Genomic DNA, 22777 nt, shown 5'->3' with positions numbered 1-22777 from the left:
GAAGGAAAGGATGATAGGGAGACGGATGCAGTGCTTCCAGCTGCAGAGAGCTGTGGCGGTTGGCGGAATTTCATGAAGAGGAAGTGGGATTGAACGAAGGCTACAGTTTGAGTATGTTCAGATGATCATAATAATAATTGAATACCAGAAATTATGGAACCAATCATTGCCATTTCTGAAAGATATCATTTTTTTTCTTGATTCCATTTTTTTCTCCATCTGTTTAATTGTCAAAAATAGACTCCACTTGATATGCATAAAATCAAATTATAAAAATTTTGATGAAGAAAAGGGGATAAATCGTTCATTCTTTCTTACAATCATCAATCAATGCATCCAAAGCTAAGGCGATATTTCTTTTTGACAAAAAATGGGAAAATATTTCAAAAGGTTCCTTCAAAAAAAAAAATTTCATTTTGCTTACGATCGAGAAACAGAGTTCAGGAAGATCCTGAAGGCTGTGCAGTCTATTGAGTTCTCTAAAACTCGCGATCATGGAAGAAGGCACACTGGTTTTGGCTTGTGATCTCCGAGCTCCGACCGGTAGTAAGCGACGGCGTCACGCATGTCCTCGAAGAGCGCCGCCACCTCAAAGAACTTGATCACTTTGGAGAGTTCCCGGTCGCAGAGGTCGTCGGAGAAGGGCGTCACCCGGAGCGCGTTCTCCGGCTGCAGGACGTAGGCGTTGGGGTTATCGTCGACCAGCACCGCCCGGTCGAGGGCGCGCCCGACCCGGGCGAGATCTTTTACGAGCTTCCCCTCCATCTCCCTGCAGGAATCGCGGTAGAGGCGGTGGGCGATGAGGTTGCCAGCGGGGTCAAGGCGATCGAGTACGAGGGAGGCATACTCCCTCAGGCCGGCGGTGAACACCACAACCTCGAAGTCCCCTGCGGCGGCGCGGAGCAGCTCGTCCGCGCCCGGCCGCTTTAGGACGTAGAAGGGCACGACGCGTCCGTCGATCGAAGGGTGGACGGTAAAGTCGTAGCGATCCGGTGGGGGGTCAGTGCGGGAGTGAACCAGCGTCTCGTCGAGGTCCAAAAACACAGTTTTCTTCTCGGGAAAAGACGGGGGCGGGAGCTCCGCCGGCGCCTCCGCCGCCGGCGTGGCCATGGGAGTAGGGTGGAGGAGGGGTTTGGTGGGGGTGGATCCGAGGCGGAGGAACCCGTGATTTTGAGGGCTCGAGGACACGCCGCCGAGGATGGCGATGTGGGAGAAGAACTTCGTGAGGCGGCGGCGGCAGGAGCGGACGGAACGAGCAATGGCGGCCTTGATGGGGGAAGGAGAGGACCGGGGAGTAATCTTCTTTCCACCGGCGGCATGGTGGCCGACGGGGCTTCGGCTACGGCAGGAGGAGGCCCTGGTGGCAAATTTGGAAACCATGACTATGGAAGAGGAAGAGGAAAAGGAAGAGGCGGAGAAATTGGAAGAGAAACAGAAAAAACAAAGGAATTTGAATTGGAGAAAGCGGGAGTGGTTTCAACGGTCAAAAGGAAATTGAATTGGATTTCAACTCCACTAACGGTCGGAAATGAGGGCCGGTCTGTCACATGAGCTGGCATCGTATTCAAAATCCATGTAAGCTATATTTTTAGTAATATTTATCTGTTATTTCTCCATGTTCCTATTATTTCAATCTATTTTCTAGCCTTTTTTTTATCCATTCGTCTAAGACTGATGAAAATTTTCTATCTGTTACCAGAAGGAATCTTTATACATGACAGGTTACACCATCTTGGATTAAAATACCTAACCCTGCTATTATTTCAAAATGATTTTTATGCTTAAATTCACGGTTTCTTGATGTGTTCGGAAAGGCATGCATGTGCCTTCAAATCTGATCCCGCCTCTGGCCTTCTCCGGACCTCAACTTGAGAGTGGCTTGGGGTGTTTTGGCTAAGGGCTTTCCCTATCTTTGTCAAACCAATGTAAGATTTTGCATTTGGTTGAAGTTTCATCTATCCATATTCCATGAATCAAGGTGGTTGGGTTATTGTAGGTAGGGACTACTAAGAAAATGCTCGGGGCAAATTTTTGATCCACGAGGTCTTGGGTCTCCCTCATGTAAACATAGATTCGTTCAATTTTGTTACGAGCCAATTAAGCAAAGTTTTGCCACCTTCACGAATGATCAGAAGGATTAATTATGGCCGATGCTGCAAAAGCTTGGTGTCACTTTTTTTTAAAAAAAATTTTAAGTTATTTTTTAAAAATAATAAAATAATAAATAATAATAATTTATGAGAAAATATGGGGCCAGGAAAGAGTGTGAATGAGTGTTGAGAGATTTTTTAATAGTAGAGAGATATATGAAGATTTTTACTTTTGACGTGGTGCGGATGTGACAACGATGAAGCTCTCCCAGAGCTCCAACTACTATGGCTGCTTTAAGAGTGTGCTGGATGGGCAAGATGCAAGAGTCCATGGAGGATGTTCCTGGTGGAAATACGGTGGCCATGCTTGGTTACTTGGTTTGGACTAGTTCATTAGGAATAATGCTACTTTGACGAATGAGAAGGTAGTAGATGCTCATCCTATCAGAGCAATGAAGTTTTCAGTTTCTCCTGTGGTTCGTGTTGCAGTGCAATGTAAGTTGGCTTCTGATCTTCCAAAACTCGTAGAAGGCTTGAAAACGTTTAGCCAAATCAGATTCCATGGTGGTGTGTACAATCGAAGAATCTGGTGAGCACATTGTTGTTGGTGCTGGTGAGCTACGTCTTGAGATCTGCTTGAAACATCTGCAGCAAGATTTCGTGGGAGGAGCAGAGACCATTGTTTCAGATCCAGTGGTTTCTTTCCGTGAAACTGTGTTGGAGAAATCAAATAGGACTGTTATGCGAACCTAGTGCTCGACTCCTGTCCTCCTGTGCTAAGACAGCTAATATAAATCCGGTTGAGTATGAAGTCGGTCAGGCTAAATGTCAGTCGGAAAAATAGCTGGTCGAGTATACTAAGTAGTTCCTCAATTAGTGGATAGCTGATCGATCCAACAATCGGTCAAACATGCTGGTCTTCATTGCTTATATGTGTCCATGCTCCCTCATATATCTGGTTTGTCATAAGGTTGGTCAGACTGAGAGGGTTTAGCACTCCTTCCTATGTGGTAATTAAACATGCAAGGCAATTCTCAGCGTAAGCCTGGCCGAACTTCCAGATCTAAGACTATCATCTCAGAGGCGAGAACATATGGACGATCGATTAAAGGCACCGATCGAATCTTTTGGGACCTAGTTTTTCATTTCTCGAAGGTAAGTATCCCATTATATGGCCAGCTGGTCATATAACCGATTGAACTTGGGGGACTTAACTTCATATTGCTTCAATGTCAAAGATCCAGCCTAACAATATATAGCCACTTGTCTCATAGGTTAGATGGCCCTACTATACTTGGCACTCTGCTTATATACCGATCTGCCAATATGATGTATAACCGATCAGCTAAATATTCGGCCAGGACATCCTCAGCAGACAACATTATCAGGGAATTACAACAACCTATCAAAATAACAACTAGGGATGATAATTTCACCCGAACCCGATAAAGTATTGACGATAGAATTCACACATATATTATTAATGATAGCATATGGTATATATAAATACCATTACAAGTGAAAATAAGAAAATAAATAAATTAGAAAAATAATAAGTATTTCCTAATAATAATTATTCTCTAATAACTAGGAAACAAATAACTATTTTTTTAATAATAATTATTCCCTAATAACTAAGAAATAAATAATTATTTACTTATAATAATTATTTCCTAATACACTCTCTCAAGATGGTGTCCCAAAAATGACACCAATATTGTTGTAAATAGCAAACAACCGAGGTTGAGAAAGCGACTTGATAAGTGCATCAGCCAACTGATCCTTAGTACAAATATGAGTAACTCGTAGTTTGGAGGCCCAAATTATCAGTGAAAAGCACATCAGACGTGGTAACTAGAAGAAGCAGATTTGTCAAAAGTGACTTAATCCATTGGATCTCAGATGTCGTAGAGGCAATGCACTACTAGAAAACTAAGCTTTTGAGACACAACAAAATATGTCTTAAATTATAAATTTAGTGTCTCAAAATGTTTTCAAGACGGTGATGAGACAGTAATGTAGCCGTCCCTAATACAAGAGTCTCAAAAAAATATTGACACAGTTGTACTGTCTCAAATGCTATTTAAGATGGTGATGAGACAGTTGTTCAATTGTCTCAAAAGCATTTAAGATAGATATTGTTTTGTCTCAAATGTTATGTCTTTTCTTGTGAAAAAACTAAAGACACTAAATTAAGATGGTAATGTGTTGTCTCAAATAGAAGTGAAGACAGTAAATATTTTAACTTGTTAGATGCAACAATTATGACAAAAATTAACAATATTAAAAGAACATTTATTATACAAATTAATCTAGATCAAATTTATTGAATTGTCATTTCAAGACAAAAGGAAAAACTCTCTTTTTATAAATTAAAAATGATATACACAATATAAAATTCTATAATCATTAATTGAAGTGCATCCAACATTCATCCAATAACAGAAATATCTACATATTCATCATTAATTTGATAATAAAAAAAATAACTATTCCCATGAAAGTTATATAAAAGAAAGTCTAAAGAACAGCTCCTTGTGATCTAGAGATAACTTCTATAATCCTTCTTCATCAAAATCCTGAACATAAAAAAAAAACTCTTATTAAAGGTAAAAATGATTTATAATATATATTGTTAAAAAAAAATCAATAAATAGAATTTTTCAATAAGAAATCTCATCATCTAACACATAATCCTCTTTCTTGCAACTATATATATACAACATAAACAACCCTAAGTTAAACAAACCTCTTCATCTCGTAATAAGAAATGATGGTATATGTGTTTGTCAATATCTTTGTGCCTTTCAAGTTGTTGAACCTGTAAAATAAATTTATCTATATATTAAAATATGTACACTATTACATCACCAAAATTGTTAATAAAACTAAAAAAAATCTTATGAAAACAACTACTAATGTACCTGTTGGTTATCCAATCCTTGTTCATGTGAAATAATATTATCTGCAACCTAAATACAAAATAATGTACGTATCACAAAACTATCAAATTTCATTATAAAAATCAGTTATTTAAATAAAGTAAAGATACCTTTTGATTACTAAATTCACTGGATTCCATACCAAGATGAGTCAATGGGGATTCATGATTCTCTAACTTTGATTAAAGTACATCTATTTGAGATTTCATTTGATTTAGAATAGGAGTCACTACTTTCATAACTCTGCTACAGCTTTCTTCGTAGCCATTTTTATTAACTCATTTGAATGTTCATTGGATAACAAGGAGTGAGTATGCATATCAGAAGGACTATGACCTAAACCCATAGTGCGAACATAACCATGACTTTGATTTCCCATGAAACTATTGAAAATCTTCTGTCTTAACTCAGGTGTTTGATCCTTAATAGGTACCGCTGATAACTTTTCTTGCATTTGACACTAGATGTTTATTAACATCAATAAATATAGATCCTTCACAAGTAAACAGAATGATAATATCTTAACAATATAAGAATTGTAAATGAATGTGTTTACTATTAAATTTGCAGCCTCGGCATCCGCTGGAACTCCATTTTTACAACGAGCCTCAATGTATGTTGTTAAGGGATCAATTGACTTTCCATCAGTTGCCAACTATATAAAAATGACAAATCTTTATAAATTTGTTACTAGAAAAACATAGTATATTATAATTATACATACTTTTATTTTGAAGTTAGGCATCAAAGTCCTTCCAGTCCTATGTATTGGCCCCGCAAGTTCTCTATTGAGTGCATTTTTCTTTGAAATTTCCTTTAAAATAAAAAAAATAGAGATTTTTTGAACAGGTTATAATGACAATAATAAAAAAACATAAACAATGTTATTTGAGACAAGAAAATACTTGAAATTTGTCTGTACTCCAGTACTCGATGAGAATCCTCCATTGCTCAGGTTCAACGCGATTAGGAACATTGGTTAACAATTGGTCATACGTCTTTTCATTAAAATAATCAGTTTTAATTCGATTCTTCCACTTTCTCCATTTGTCGCCAACAGATTTAAGACATACAGACTTATGTGCCAGAGGAGCATTGCTGTTCTCCTATATAATTTATAGGAAATATATGAACAGTTAAAAAAATATTTAGAAACAATTATTATAACTAGGTTAGAAACATTACTTTGTCATATTGACCATATGATATGATTAATAATAGAGCAAAAATGGTAAAAAAAAAATGGAGAACTTACTTGAACTTCATTCCAGATATAATTTGTAACACGTGTGGGCACGTCAGACCATTCCACATATGTTAAGGGAATTTGAACACCATTACGAGCAATTCGACTAAGCAATGATGAATACTTCCCCGCATTCGGTCCAATAGCCTAGAATGATTCGTTGAAATCAACTAGTAACTTTTCACCCACTTGTAAATCCCCTTGAGCAGGGCCTCTTCCTCATTTTTTAGTAACTTCATTGTTAGTTTCTCCTATAAATTCAACAAACGTAAAAGACTTGTAAATTACAGTAAGTAAACAAAGACCAACAAAGAAGGGTGATAAATAATACAAGAAATTTAAAAAATAATTGAACACTTTAAAAATCTATATAAACTAACCTGAATTTGGCAAGGTTAAACTAGGCCGTAAATTAGGTGGATCAATTGATTGTGAATTTTGTTATTCATCAATGAGCTCCAAAGTTTGAGCTTGCAATGTTGATACTTGTTGAACTTGTGATTGATGCTTGGATCTTGTTTGTGGATGATGAACTATTGGACGTAATATGTTATTTGGCCTTTGTTGTTGCGATTTATCTATTACACATGTGGAAGGATGCACTTGAGATATATTACCTTTTACCACATTTGCTTGATCACCATTCAATTTTTCCAACATGGTTGTCCCTTTCTTTTTTTTGTCTAACCATGATGACCTATCATGAAAAAAAATCAACATATTAGTCCATAGGCCAAAAAAAGTCAATTACACATTTGAAGCTAAACTTGGAAAAGAAAACATTGATGACCAATTATTAAATTATAAATAAATCAAACTAATACTCAAAAATTGATTATGCATCAAGCATAAATGAAGAATAAAAATGAAATAGAAATATACAATTAAAAAAAACAAGTTTTTACTCAATAATAAATAAAAATGTATATTAAAGATTAACAATACAATAAACAATCCTAATATATTTCATCATTCTCTGCAACTTCTTCATCCTGTCCAAGATCAATGGCTCCATCAACAACTACATCTTCCCTCACCCAAGCATTATCCTCATCCCTAATAGGAATATTATCATCCAAAGTTTGAGAAGAATATGAATCCGCTTGATCCAAAGAAGAGTAGACATCATAATTATCTCTGCGACTCATTTTCAGAACAACATGCCATTTGGGTTCTACTGGATCATTGCTATAGAATACTTGTTTTGCTTGACTAGCAAATATGAATGGTTCATCTGACAGCTGATTGTCTGTATACATTAGATGATCAAAATTCACCAAGGTAAATTTGAAATCATCTTGCATTTTCCCTCTTTGATTATCAACCCAATCACAATTGAACATAACAAACTTCATCCTATTACTATAGTGTACTTGAATAATATTTTTCAATACTCCATAGTAAATAATTTCTCCAGCAATTGGATTCCTATCTTTCCTACTAGCATAGCTTGTAGTTTTTGCCCTAAGCATTACTCCACTATTTTGAGTTGTTCTACTGGTTTCAAAAGACTTTGTACGAAAATGAAATCCATTAATCATATAAGCCTTGAAACTTCTCCCTCGAGGATTAGAGCTCATTATTAATGCTTTGATTACTTCTGAAAAGTTGGAATTTCCTGCATTTAGTTGCTCTTCAACCTACAATACATGAGTATGCACATATAAGTTTCAGAGAAGTTTGTTGAATGAAATCATGGATTTATTTCTAAATATAAAACCAAAATAAAAACTTACATGAGTTTTGAACCATGTATGAAATGTATCATTATGCACACTTTGAAGTTGATGGTATCCGTAACGTGGAAACTTCACACAAAGTTCTGTCATATGCATGTTGTTCATTTGGTAGATTTTGTTTCAATATAATATGTTCTCCTATAAAAGGGGCACAATATTAAACTAACCATGTACTATAAATATTTTTTTTACTTACTCAATAAATGGTTGCACAACATCAGTGTTCATTAAGACATAACGATGGCATTGTGTCCATGTAACTCTATGAAGAGTTATGTTCACTCCTTTTTTTGTGGCACGCCCTTCATCATTATCGCCATCAAAATTTATTTTGTGCCGATTAGATTTCGTTTTCACATCATCTAGATGCCTTGTGCAAAAATTCATGCACTCTTCCATTAAATAGCCTTTATCAATAGAAGCTTCAGGATGAGCACGATTTCACACATATTTTTTTAGAGTACATAGATATCTAGAAAGATTAAAGAGATATCATTTGGTTTCAATTAATCAAAATGTTAAATATTCACACAAATATAATCCATTTATAAAGGAAACAAAACTAACCTTTCTATGGGGTACATCCATCGAAATTGTACGGCTCCAGCAAGTAATGCTTCTTCAGCCAAGTGTATAGGTAAGTGCTTCATTATGTCAAAAAAGATGGAGGAAATATTCTCTCAAGATGACATAGGATAACAACAATTCTATCTTGCATGTGTTCCAAATCATTTATGTGATTAACTTTTGAGCAAAGTTGCCTAAAAAAATTAGTTAACTCTATAAGAACTTTAACTATATCTTTAGGCAATGCTTTACGAATAGCTAACGGAAGCAACAGTTGCATAAGAATATGATGATCATGAGACTTCAAACCCCATATATTTCGCTCCTCCAAGTGTACACATTTTGATATATTTGATGCAATGCCTTCTGGAAGTTTGATATTTTTCAAAACTTTACAATAAACCAATTTTTCATCCTTGGACATTGTAAATTTTGCAGGAAGAATGCGCTCTTTACCAGAGGCCATTAGAATAGGATGCAATGCTTTCCTTATTCCCATTTCTTTCAAATCACGATGAGCATTCATATGATCCTTTGATTTTCCTGCTATGCCAAGTATTGTAGAAAGTACATTTTCCATGAAATTTCTCTCTGTATGCATCACATCAATATTATGTGGTACTAAATTATCCATCCAATAAGGCAACTCAAAAAATATATTTTTTTTCTTCCAATTGGTCTCACTTGGTAAATGAAACTCCCCATTGTGTCTTTTGTTAATGTCTTCTTTCTTATAATCCGTTAAAACTTCTCTCACTTCTTCATACATTTCAGACCCTGAAAGCCTTCTTGGCTTGTTTCCATATTCTCATGTTCCATCAAAGGATGCTCTCAGCTTTTGAAATATGTGATTAGGAGGTAAAAAAATTCTATGACCAAAATAACAAAATTTCTTACTATGTTTCAACCATAGTGATCGAGTTGTGCTACCACAACAGGGACAAGCATACCTCCCTTTGTACTCCAACCAGATAAATTTTCATAAGCTGGAAAATCACTGATTGTTCATAATAAAACTGCACGAAGATTAAACATTTGCTTACTCAAAGCATCATAAGTACATATACCATCATTCCATAGTTCTACTAATTCTTCAATGAGTGGCTGTAAGTACACATCTATTCTGTTTCCAGGTGCTTTAGGCCCATCAACAAGCACAGATAATATGAGATTTGATTGTTTCATGCATAACCATGGGGGTAAATTGTATGGAATAAGTACAACATACCACGTACTATGAGATATGTTCATTGTTCTAAAAGGATTGAATCCATCCGTAGCTAATCCAAGTTTAATATTACGACAATCACTAGCAAAAGATGAATATTTGTTATCAAAAGACTTCCAAGCTTGAGAATCAGCAGGGTGTCTCAGGACACCATCATCAGTTCTTTCTTTTTCATGCCATTTCATTAATGAAGCAATCTCAGATGAAAGGAAAAGTTTTTGCAATCTCAGCTTTAATGGAAAATACCTTATTTGCTTTGCAGCAATTTGCTTACCCCTAGGCTTGTATCGAGGTGATTCACATACTTCACATTATTTAAGTTTACTATCTTCACCATGAAATATCATACAGTCATTTGGGCAAACATCCCAAGTGTGGTCTGTGAAGCCAAGATCTTCAATTATTTTTTTGGCTTCATAAAAGGATGAAGGTAACTTTGCATGAGGAAAGGCTTTTACCAACAATTGAAGTCAAAGAGTGAAGGAATTATCAGGCCAACTACCTAGAACTTTTAGTTGTAGGAGATGAACAATGAATGCTAGTTTTGTGAAATTCTTACAACCTTCATACAATTCACACTCAACTTCTTGCAATAATTTCATATATCGCCTAGTTTTTTCATCCATCCCAACTAAATCATCTTCTAATAGCAATCGTGCGTTGTTTGAAAGATGAATCAGGAGTATTTGTGAGAGATAGCCGGCAAGCGATGTCGTTAGTGGCAACTATTATAGAACGCGGCCGACGGGTATTCTTTTAGAGCAAAATCCACCAGTGCAATCAATGAAACGACGATTTATTGAACTTTGCCTTGGATGAAAGAAGACAATAACTAGAAGGAGACGATGTGTTGTTATTTGAAGGCTGGAATCTGACTTGTCATTGGAATAAGAGCAACAGAGAGAGAAGGCTGCATTTTGATGGTTGCATATGTTGGAGCAGATGTAGAAAATCTGCTATTGAACAAAACTTGGAAAAAAAAACTTGCTATTTAGCCTATCAGAAGATGACTAAAACAATACTCATGAAGGAAAGACCGCTATAATGCGGCTGCTGCTTAAAAAAAATAAACAAACAAAGGAGCGGAGGAAGAGAAGAATGAAATTTGATGTCTTAAAACTTAAGAAAAAAGATAATAATATTACTCTTGCTATGAGAAAAAATAAGAAGAGAAAAAGAAAAGAGGAGGAATTGAACCTCGCTATTAATGGACTTTTTGAAAGAAGAAAATAAAATTATTATATGGTGGAAAAAAGGAAGTCAGAAAAGAGAATTTTTTTTTAGGACAAAAAATATAAGAAAGAAAAATAGGGGAGAAAGAAGATTCTAAGAAAGCTAAAGAGGTCACAGAAGCGGCCGGACAAAAAGCTTGAGAAAAGGCGACACCGATGAAGGAGGTGTCACAGGATGGACTTGAACCTGTGAAGGAGAAAGCGAAGGAAGCGGTGGAGTCGCTAAATTTGTAGGGAAAGGGGGGCTGGTGATACAAGGATGTCGGCGACGGAGGGACAACAAGAACGTTTTTTTTTACGACGATAAGGCCAATGGTGGGCTGCCTTTGGACGACGACGTCTCCTCTGGTCGTAGCAATAGGTGAATAGTAGAAAAGACACGACAACGCTGAATTCCTTTGGCGTAAGTGGCAGAGAAAGGAGAAGAAAGCTAAGTTTTTTTTTTACCGTGAGAAAAAGAAACGCGGAAGAGAGGAGAAAAAGAAAAAAAATATTAAAAAAAGATTGCTGTTAAGCTTATCACTCTGATACCATATTAACGATAGAATTCACATACATATTATTAATGATAGCATATGGTATATACCATTACAAGTGAAAATAAGAAAATACATAAATTAGGAAAACAATAAATATTTTCTAATAATAATTATTCTCTAATAACTAGTAAACAAATAATTATTTTCTAATAATAATTATTCCCTAATGACTAGGAAATAAATAACTATTTACTTATAATAATTATTGCCTAACATAGAGGACCCGATATCCGACCCGAATGGAGGAGGGTATGGAGGGACAATCGATTCCCGATATCCGACCCAAATACCCGATGAATATATATGAAAGATTTTTTTCATTCCAAATTCACTAACTATTTTTGTTGATATTAGGAAGAGGCTATATAAATGTTTAATTTATTATTTGAATTATATGTATATTTTTTTTAATAGGATGTTAATTTTATATGTTTTTGTTGAATGATAATAGTTGGATAGAAAGAAGAAAAATTATAAGTATATAAGATATCTTATCCTTTAATGAGTATGGGTATACCCATCGGATATCCTATACCTGATGAGTATGGGGACGTACTATATAAAATCTGACCTTAATCCGACCCATTGTCATCCCTAGTAATAACCATCTTGTCAGAGAATATTCCTTTTTGTTATATAGGATTCAATAGAAACTTCTTTGAAGGTGACTTTACAGTTTCTATCAGCCGACACATTATGCCAACATATTCTTTTAACCGCCTTATTAATAACGTAAGTTATGAAAAGGGTGCAGTAACTGAAGATTTCTCAGACTGTGACTCCATGTCTCCCAGATTATACCTATTCCTTTACTTGACAACCGTTGACACCGGACATTCCATGCCACCTCAACCTGCCTAGTGTAAAGGTCCAATCAACAAAGACATTATTATCATAACACACTAGGCTGGATGTTCAAAATTCAATTTAAACGATCAATAGGCATATCGTCAAAGAACGTGCGATGTGGGTGGAGGAGCAGATTGTCTTCACCCCACCAACAATACCTTCAGCTGCGCCAAACAAGGATCGTTCCCAAGTTTGCTTGAGCGTTTTGTTAATGGCATCGCTAGTTTTTGGTCTAACATCGTGTTAGCGATGTTGCGTTATGCAGAGAGGGAGGAGATGGAAGATGGCGTGGGCAATCTATTTGACCACTTTAAGGACTTTCTCGATTTCCCTGACAACGAGGACGTGCTCGGGATGGTGGTGTGAGCATATAATCCGAACATGATAAGTAGTGGCTACGTAGTTTTATTTTTTTTCCTTGCGTTAGTGGTGATAAGCTTTCCTAGTTTTAAGGGATAAATGAGTGGAATTAGTCTTCCTATTTTCATGGGATAAAATATAGGAATTAGTCTTAGGTTTGTGGTGTATTTAAAGGGTCCTAGAGATGTGTAATGAATCAATTCATTTTGTTTCCATTTTCTAAGAAAGTATTCTATCAGTTATCTTCCTCCTCACTCTATTCCTCTTGCATATTAGAGTGTGCCTTGAGTGTGCTATTTATCGATTCTAAGCCAACATTTGGTATCAGAACCTTGGCAGTATAGAACACCCAAGAATCCACGATTCCACAAAAATGTCTGGCATCCCACAAGTTGTTGTAAAGGAAAACGGCGGAGTGTCATTTCCCTATCCGATGCTAAGCCCTCACAATTATACTGTGTGGGCAATAAAGACAGAGGCGATCCTTGATGCCCAGGGAGTCTGGGAGGCGGTGGAGCCAGTGGAAGGAGCCCAGGTGGATGCAAAGAAGGATAAAAAGACACATGCATACATCTTGCAGTGTGTCCCCGAAGACATACTTCTCCAGATCGCAAAAAAGAAGACGGCGAAGGAAGTCTGGGACAGCCTCAAGACGAGGTACCTTGGAAGTGATCGAGTGAAGAAGGCACGCGTACAAACGTTGAAGAGCGAGTTTGACGCCCTCCGGATGACGGAGACCGACACGATTGATGAGTTTGCTGGCAAACTCAGTGCTATGAGCAGCAAGTTCTCCGCTCTTGGTGTCACGCTTGAAGATTCATCTTTGGTAAAGAAGTTACTCGATTCTGTCCCTGATAAGTTCTTCCCTATTGTTGCTGGTATTGAGCAGTTTCACGATCTTGAGACGATACCATTTGAGGAGACTATTGGGCGACTGAAGGCATACGAGGAACGAACATTACGATTACGCGGTAACACCAACGACACTGAAGGAGAGCTCCTACTTACTCATGCCGAATGGCAAATGCGACAGAAGGGGAGCAACGTGGACACTTCGTCAGGAGGAAAGGGGCGTGGATCCAGCAGCCCTAGTCGTGACAAATGGCGGAGTCGTGGCCGTGGTACGCCGAGCCAAGACAGTGTAGGAGGCACTAGCGGCAATGGCAGAGGCACTCGTGACAAGAGACATATAAAGTGTTTCAATTGTGAGAAAATGGGGCATTTTGCGTCCGAATGCTACAACAAGTGGCGTGATGATGAGGCTCACCTCACTTGCGCCACCGATGAAGAGCCAACACTGATGATGACCGTGTCCGACAAGGAGTTTGACACTAGATGTGAGCATCAGGATACAATTTTGCTTAGTGAAGATAGGTTGCTATCGGAGATGTACCGCGACATTAATAAAGGAGATAAAGACATCTGGTACCTTGACAACGGTGCCAGCAACCACATGGCTGGCCATCGCGAGAAGTTTCAAGAACTAAATGAAACCATCACCGGGAGGGTGAGGTTTGGCGATGGATCAACCATTGAGATCATGGGCAAGGGGACGATTGTGTTCGAATGCAAGAACGACGATCGGAAGGCTCTCCACGAGGTATACTACATTCCGAAACTTTGTAGTAATATCATAAGTCTCGGTCAATTGACAGAAACTGGGAACGAGGTGCACATGAAAAGAGATACCATGAAGGTGATTGATAGGAGCGGGAAGATCTTGATGCTGGTAAAGCGAACACAGAATTGCTTGTACAAGATAACATTGAAGATATTCAAGCAAGTGTGTCTCCTAGCAAGACTAGAAGACTCAACCTGGCTAGGGAACATGGAAAGCAGCGAACCGGCAGTGCGCAGGGCACTGCCCATGTGCAAGTCTGCAAGAGGCAGACTTGGCATACATCCGAGTTGGGCATGCGCAGAAGGCATGACAAGCAGAGCGACAGTGTAGGGCTGCCCAAACCCAAGTCTTACAGGAGGAAGACTTGGCAAACCAGCAAGTGTGGAATGGGCGCAAGCTATACCAAGCAGAGGATTGGCAGTGCGTTGGGCATGTTCCAAGCCCAAGTTTGCAGGAGGCGAACTTGGCACCGAAGCGGGCGTGGCAGGTATGCAACATATGCCAAGCAGCAAAGGCGGACAGATGGACTTGTCCGTTGTGCAAGCAAATGGACTTGCTCGTGTTGCCAAGAGAACTAATAGACGAGACTTGTTCGTGGTGCCGAAGAGATCGAGTTGTGGGCCGAGCACTTGGTGTGCAAACATGCTTTAGCACGGGGCCAAAGAAGCGGAGCCATGGATAACGTAGACAGATGGACTTGTTCGTGGTACAGACAGATGGACTGCTCGTGGTGCCAAAGGTGGACAAATTGTGGTTGAGTTCGTTAATACCGGAGAACAACAAGCCGATGTATTAACTAAAAACATTGCCGGGAGTGAAGCTAGCTGCCATGCGATAACTACTCGGCGTCCGTGACTTAGAACTATGTCAGGATTAGGAGGGGTAATGTGAGCATATAATCCGGACATGATAAGTAGTGGCTACGTGGTTTTATTTTTTTTCCTTGCGTTAGTGGTGATAAACTTTCCTAGTTTTAAGGGATAAATGAGTGGAATTAGTCTTCCTATTTTCATGGGACAAAATATAGGAATTAGTCTTAGGTTTGTGGTGTATTTAAAGGGTCCTAGAGATGTATAATGAATCAATTCATTTTTTTTCCATCTTCTAAGAAAGTATTCTATCAGTTATTTTCCTCCTCACTCTATTCCTCTTGCATATTAGAGTGTGCCTTGGGTGTGCTATTTATCGATTCTAAGCCAACAGGTGGAACCTCGTGGCAACCAATAGCGGCTGATTTCTTTACCGGAGTCCTTTGCCGACCAGCTTTTAGGCGGCAGCGATGATGATAAGGACTCACCCAAAGGCTTCATTGGCGAAAAGAAGAAATTTGTGGACGAAAACTAAGGTCAGCGACGGTGAGGGCCGAAGCTACTCCTCTTCCTCGACCTCGATTTCCTACTTTATCGACAACAATAAGGACACAAGGGCATCATCTTCCACTAAGTCGATGATGGGATGACCGACCTCACCCAGCAGCAACAGCAGATTGAACTCGCCCTCTACTACGTCGTCCCACGGTTCTTCTCCAAACCCACCATAACCAAGAAGAAGGAGAAGAGGAGAAAACAAGGGTAAATCAATAAATATAAAATTAGGTTGTTGTATTATCTAAGTTGAACCAAATAATATTATATTATATTTTATTTTTCATAATTAAGGTTATGTATGATAAGTTGAATCAAAAACACCTTTATAATTTTGCACCAAGCACTTAGATTCAAAGAAAAGCCAATCTTGCTATGTAAATACTAGATTGAAGCTCGACGAACAAATTTTCCCAATATTTCTTAAAAATCTGAACATGAAGGCGTAAACTTCCATTTGGGCAGTTCTCAATCAATATTTTTGGTCCTGATTCAATTCATACAAAATCTTAGCCAAAAAAGAAGAAGCAAAGAGTCATATAATATCTATGTCCAAATCAATCCCAAAAGACTAGAATGAATATGTTAGAATAACCTTTCAAGATTAGGACCAGAACACAAAACACTTGGCTCACTTCATCATCAAACAGCTTGCAAATCCCACATAATATTTACCAATACAGTTGCTTTACCTGTAATAAATTAAACCAAAAGAGTAACAATGTGATAGTCAGGGTCCTGTTTAAACACAAGTTGCAAGACTAAATAGACATCACAGTCACAACGATAGCAAAATTGAAGTTCTGGAACTCTTGAAAGCCTCTAAAATATGTCAAGCATCTAGTGATCAAGTTTGTTAGTTAAACTTATCAAATTATCTAAAAAAGATTAAAGATATTGAAATTAAATAAGATCCAAGTATATTTCACTTACAACCTCAACGAAATATGCTTTGAGTTGGTAGAAAATATGGATCCCAAAAATATTTGTAAATGGATACCAGGAAAAAAAAACGTTAAAGGTTGCAAGAAATTATTTCGCCCGGACAATTGAAGATGCTGTTATATTTTTTTATCATACGACAACCAACTAATAAAAAAAATATGAGAATCTTTAAACCGCTAATCAAATATAAATCTTAACTATACTGTAGAAAATTTTCTAGTTAAATGATAATTCTAAGAATATTGATAATTTGAATGAGTGAACGTTTCACAATCTACTTGATTGGTCCGTGAAAATAAGGAACAAGTTCCAAAAAGGGCAATGCAATCCCAGAACATAACAAGTGAACGGGCGTGACTTCAGCTTTTGCCACCCGTGAATAGGCGAAGAGTCCGACAGCCCGTACTGGCAATTTGACAGCCTTAGCAAGTTGTCCGGGCAGGTCCTACCTCCTGAGCATCAAATGAAAGTAGTCCAGGCAGTCAGCAAGGCCCCTACTCCGTGCCCATCATCTGGAGCCTTTCTTATACGCCAGCCTGGAAGTCCGACAGCCAAGCAGTCCAAGCAGTTGGACAGCCTAGGCAAGCAGTCCTAAGTACGCACATCATGAATAGCCTTTTTGAGACCCTATCATAAGTAAAAAGTAACCAAACTTTAAGCATATCAGGCATCAGTAAAGCAAATTATTGTTGTATTTTTTTTTAATATAAACTGATTAATTTTTAGAGATGATCGATCATCTATCCTAGTATTACTTTCATCCAAACACGTGTTGATATGATTGTAAAGCATATCAAGCACACAAATAAATCCGTCATCCTCTTCTGCCATTGGTTTAGAAAAAGAGATTTTTCCTTCTCTATAGAGAAGAGGCACGGAAATAGGGGGAGGAGGGCTTCCACAGGTGAACTCTAGCCGGAAGTAGTTGGAGGAAGTAGCATCTCTGACAGGCGAGGCACGCTTTACACTCCATTGTCGGAGACGACGATGGAGGTGGAGAGGTTATGGGAGCATAACCTCACAGAGAAAGAAAGGGGTGGCCTCGTGTGAAGCTTCAATCTCACCATCGGAGTCCGGGCTGCCCTGACTAGAGCAAGGACTCCGGCCAACACTCTCTTGTTACTGCTGAGGATGTTGTTGTCGCGGGTACTATACGAAGGATGTTAGATTTATTATATCATAATGCGGAAACGTGATATCTCTAATTTTTTGAAAAATAATTAGGGTTGAGTTTTCAAAATTTACCTCAATCTGAGAACCACGAAAAACTCCTCGAATCAAACTCGTAGTCGGGATGATAATCACGAATGAACTATCACCACGGATCCACAACGTCTCAATCCAGAGTCCGGTGATTCAAAAAGAAAGTGTTAGAAGTCTCTCCTCGCTTGTCTTTCTTTCTACAATGTGCTCTTTATATAGTGCACACTTGCTTTACTCATTCCTCCCATTACCTTGTAGTGGGAATCATGAAGAAATAAGATCATGGAAATAACCACCCATGATCTCACAAAGGATATTACCAAAATGCCCCTAAGTGAGCATAATTTCCAATATCTCCCACTTGCACACGAGGGCATTTTGTAACTGTCACAAGATCATATCTCATTTGATCTACTAAATCACCCTACTGGACTTTCATATAGGATTGGACGTCGTGCAACTAGCGAGTACACCTGCAAGCAAAGACCTCTCAATATACCTGCTAGGATGATCGTGAGGTCACCGATAGTACTAAAAGATTTTGCTGTACCCCAGATCCAATGCATTTACATCCATTGAGCTACCTTCCTCATCGAAAGTGATCCCCCATAAATTTGCTCAATTGTGTATTCGCTATTATGCTCAAATCCTAACTTGGATTAACATAACAGACCGATCAGTGAATATTAATCAATGATGTAATGTCCATTGACCTTCCTTTTCCTAAACATAAATCTATCCGTCTTAATTCAACTGGTTTCTTAGACTTACCTCACAAACCTCAATTTATATTTCGGACCATAGGTAAACAGACTAAAGTAGCAACATTGATCCAAGACTTCAAGAATCAGCCGAAAGTAATAAGGGCACCAGAGATCTCACCCAATGGATCTCGGATCTCACACAGTGGAATACAGGGATTAATAATTTAATCGTTTCAAATAAAGTGTCTCCCACTATCCTTAGTCGTTTTATCACACGTGGTATGAAACACAAGTCACAATGTTATTCCCCAATCTCTCAATAGGGCATATGTGAGATTTATCTAACACTGTGCAAGTTTGGAACTCAGTCTACACGTAAAACTTTACCCAGAGATCTCAAAGTGAGTACCTCAGAAACGATATCACCAATCATAGGTGACATCTAAGATCTCACACCTGGCTACTTACAAACAACATGAATGTGAGTATATCCATGTCGAGCATTTCACATATCACCTCATCTTGAACACCTATCAAGGTGACTTATGTTCTAGCAGGGCTACTCTCAAAACCTCTTATAGCTAGAAATGGTCTCATCCCAACTCACTCATAGCTAGGGGTGGTCACTCGTGCGAGAGCGAGGACCTGGCCTGCCTCGCATGCATTTTCACCACATCATAAAATATATGATAAGAAATGCATTGATTAAAATATAATAACTCATGTGTGACTGAATAACACAATTAGCATATATCAAAATAATAAGCATAAACATTATCAATCTAGTACAAGATGAGAAATGTCAATACATACGTAAACCCAATGACTCTCTAAGTCTTAAAAATGAGTCTCTAGTAATGAGTTTGGTAAAGGGATCAACCACCATGCTCTGTGTAATAATGTACTTGATTGTCACTTCACCCTTCTCGATGATGTCTTTCACAAAGTTATATCTGGTGTATATGTGTTTGGTCCTACTATGATACTTAGGGTCTCAAGTGTATGCGATAGCGACCTGATTATCATAATAGATAATCACTGGCCTCCCATTATTTACCACAATCCCTAAGTCATCCAATAGTCTTCAGAGCCAAACACTTTCCTGAACTGCAATTGAGCAAGCCACAAACTCAACCTCTATTGTAGATAAGGCTACACAGGTTTGCTTCCTACTGCTCTATCAAATAGTACCACTATTGAGCAAGAGGGCAAAACCTGATATTGATTTACGCTTATCTAGATCGCCACCCCAGTCAACGTTTGAATATCACACAAGGCACAAATCATCTCCCCCATAACACAAGAAGAGGCTTGTAGTTTCCTTAAGATATCTAAAAATCCTTTTTACTGCTCTCTAGCGACCCTTTCCAGGATTCGATTGATATCTACTCACCAGACCGATTGTGTAACATATGTCTGGTCGTATACATAACATTGCATACATTAGAGTTCCTACTGCACTGGAATAAGGGACTTTGCTCATTTCCCTTGCTTCTTCCTGAGTTTTAGGGCACATATCAAGACTCAGACCATCACCCTTAGCTATAAGAGTATCTATGGGATTGCTATCACTCATCCCAAAATGCTCAAGGATTTTCTTAATATAGGTCTCTTGTGAAAGAGCCACCATTCTTCTTAAGTGTTCCTTCTGGATCTTTACTCCAAGGATGAACTTTGCTTCACCCATGTCTTTCATGTCGAAGCTGAATGACTACCATGTTTTAATGGTTATAAGATATTCTATGTTGTTCCTAGCCAATATTATATCATCCACATACAACAACAATATCACAAAGAAATCATCAGAACGTATCAGATAGACACAATGATCCTTCTCAATCATTGCAAAACCATAAGATATCATCTCCTCGTGAAATCTCAAGTACCACTGTCTAGATGATTGTTTTAGGACGTATATCGACTTCCGTAGTCGACATACTTTATCTTCTTAACCTACTAAAACGAACCCAGAAGGCTTCTCTATGTAGATTTCCTCATCCAAACTTCCATTAAGGAAGGCGGTTCTTACATCCATCTGATGTAACTCCAAATCCATATTCGCAACAATCGCCAAAAGTAGACGGATCGATGTAAATTTGACTACGGGAGAAAAAGTCTCCCCGTAGTCAATGCCCTTAGTCTGTATTTAACCCTTGGGCCTTGGCTACCAGACAGGCCTTGTACCTCTCTATCAATATGTCAGCCTTTCTTTTGATTTTGAGAACCTTCCTGTTCCCAATGACCTTTCTATCCTCAGGTAAGACAACTAGATCCCAGACCCCGTTGACTCTCATAGAATCCATCTCCTCTTGCATGACTTTATATCATTGGCACTTTGTTGGACCATCGAGAGCCTTTTAAAATATGCTAGGATCCTCATCATCCTCGGGAGTTACTGTTGGAACCCTAGGACCAAGATCTGTAACAAGCTCTTGGGTCCCTCCGCCATGCTCATCCATCTCATAGAAGGTGCAATCCCGATCGATTTTACCTTTTGTAGGGAAATCATTTTCCAGGAAGGTAGCATCATGACACTGAATCTCGGTTACTGTGTCATTCATATGTTCACCCAAGAACACATGCCCCTTGGACTGTTCCGAGTATCTTGTAAATATACACTTTTTCCTCATGGGCCTAACTTGCCTTGTGGATGCGAGGAATTACGAACATATGCAGCACAACCCCATGGTCTCAAGTGGCTAAGATCAGGTTGTCTCCCTGTCCAAAGCTCATATGGGGTACGGACCATGGATTTTGTTGGAACACAGTTAAGGACATATGCTGCAGTTAACAAGATATCTCCCCAATGGGAAATAGGCAAGTTAGCTTGTACCATCATAGACCTTACAATATCCAACAAAATCCTATTCCTTCTCTCAGTCACTCCATTTTGCTGAGGAGTAGCAGGAATAGTTAACTGTCTCGTGATACCTTTTTCGAAACAGAGCTCTTTAAATTGCTCAGATAAATACTCATGCCCCCTATCGATTCTGAGAGTTTTCACCCTCAAGTCTAGCTGATTTTCAACCTCGTTAATATACCTCCTGAAACACTCTAATGCCTCAGACTTGTGCGAGATTAGATAGACATGACCGAAGTGTGTGTCATCATCAATAAACATAATGAAATACATAGCTCCATTTCAGACTCTCACATTTATAGGCTCACAAATATCAGAGTGGACTAATTGCAATGGTGTCCTAGCTCTCATTGCTTTTCCAAGTGGTTTCCTTGTAGCTTTGCCAGCTAGGCCATACTCACATAAGGGCAACTCAACCTTAGTTAGCTGGCCCAACAAGTCATTTGCTGCTAACTGGTTCATTCTCTCTTGCCCTATGTGGCCAAGTCTACTATGCCAAACAGAAACATTATAAACTACACTATTAGATACTTAGGCAATAGAAGATAAATGAGAAATATCATAAATGAAAATTATATCTAGTACATAAAATCCATTATAGACTGAACCAGAACATATCAAAGAACTGTCATATGAAATAGAAATAGAAGATTTTCTAAATAAATAGAATATCCTAAACGATCAAGACAACGAACATAAATGAGATTCCACCGAATTTCACGAGCATACAAAATGTCATGTAAATATAGGATTTGGCCATATGATAGCGATAGCTTGCATGTGCCAATACCCTTTATAGCAACAAATGCTCCATTCCCCACGTACAGCCTCCTCGCCTGGGGACTCAATCGACAAAACTCCACATATGCGCTCCTATCATGAGCTACATGGTTGGTGGCTCCTAAGTCTACAATCCACAAAATAGAGGAGTCAGTGAGCATCACAATAGATGATACATAAGTCATACCATTTAAGAAAGAAGGAAATGCCTTTCGCTCGCTACAATCGCATGCGAAATGCCCAAGTCTACCACACACGTAGCACTTGACTTTGCTCTTATCGAGCTCTTTCTATCTCCAGTTTTGTCTTTTATCATCTACCCTCATTGATTGTTTCTTCTTGTCTTGGCCTTTGGTCTTCCTATCATGCTTGCACCACTTGTGCTTGGCATTCCAAGATCCCTTCCTCGACTCCACGATTAAAGCATGACCTGTGGTAGACCTAACCACTTCCTAACGCTCCTCCTCAAGCTCACAATGCTTACTCACATCCATGAAAGTATGGATAC

General features: G+C 38.5%; 2 protein-coding genes and 1 long non-coding RNA gene across 3 annotated transcripts; 1 reads left to right on the top strand and 2 right to left on the bottom strand.

Moving 5' to 3' along the window:
• Positions 1-282: 282 nt before the first annotated feature.
• On the bottom strand, positions 283-1451 carry LOC122025011 (carboxy-terminal domain RNA polymerase II polypeptide A small phosphatase 1-like). Its single transcript, XM_042583769.1, has one exon. It carries the CDS (start codon positions 1378-1380, stop codon positions 493-495), a length of 888 nt encoding a protein of 295 aa, XP_042439703.1. The 5' UTR covers positions 1381-1451; the 3' UTR covers positions 283-492.
• Positions 1452-2375: 924 nt separating this feature from the next.
• Positions 2376-2843, top strand: LOC122023312 (elongation factor 2-like). Its single transcript, XM_042581368.1, has 3 exons — positions 2376-2468; positions 2516-2585; positions 2647-2843. The coding sequence occupies exons 1-3, from the start codon at positions 2376-2378 to the stop codon at positions 2841-2843; spliced, it is 360 nt and encodes a 119-aa protein (XP_042437302.1).
• Positions 2844-16942: 14099 nt separating this feature from the next.
• On the bottom strand, positions 16943-18132 carry LOC122025243. The gene is made up of 2 exons (XR_006123634.1): positions 17968-18132; positions 16943-17349 (listed from the first exon to the last, which is right to left on the bottom strand). It is a non-coding gene; the product is annotated as an uncharacterized LOC122025243 (long non-coding RNA).
• Positions 18133-22777: the final 4645 nt, after the last annotated feature.

Source organism: Zingiber officinale, chromosome 9B (assembly GCF_018446385.1).
Source record: "Zingiber officinale cultivar Zhangliang chromosome 9B, Zo_v1.1, whole genome shotgun sequence".
NCBI classification, from domain to species: Eukaryota; Viridiplantae; Streptophyta; class Magnoliopsida; order Zingiberales; family Zingiberaceae; genus Zingiber; species Zingiber officinale.
Note: the sequence above shows the minus strand (reverse complement) of the source record. Positions and strands in the feature narration are given on the sequence as shown.

Excerpts from the sequence above, each read along its gene's own strand:
- LOC122025011 (XM_042583769.1), bottom strand. The coding sequence starts at position 1,380 with ATGGTTTCCAAATTTGCCACCAGGGCCTCCTCCTGCCGTAGCCGAAGC.
- LOC122023312 (XM_042581368.1), top strand. The coding sequence starts at position 2,376 with ATGGCTGCTTTAAGAGTGTGCTGGATGGGCAAGATGCAAGAGTCCATG. Across the intron at positions 2,469-2,515 it reads TGGCCATGCTTGGTTACTTG|GTAGTAGATGCTCATCCTAT; the intron begins GTTTGGACTAGT and ends ACGAATGAGAAG. Across the intron at positions 2,586-2,646 it reads GGTTCGTGTTGCAGTGCAAT|ATTCCATGGTGGTGTGTACA; the intron begins GTAAGTTGGCTT and ends TAGCCAAATCAG.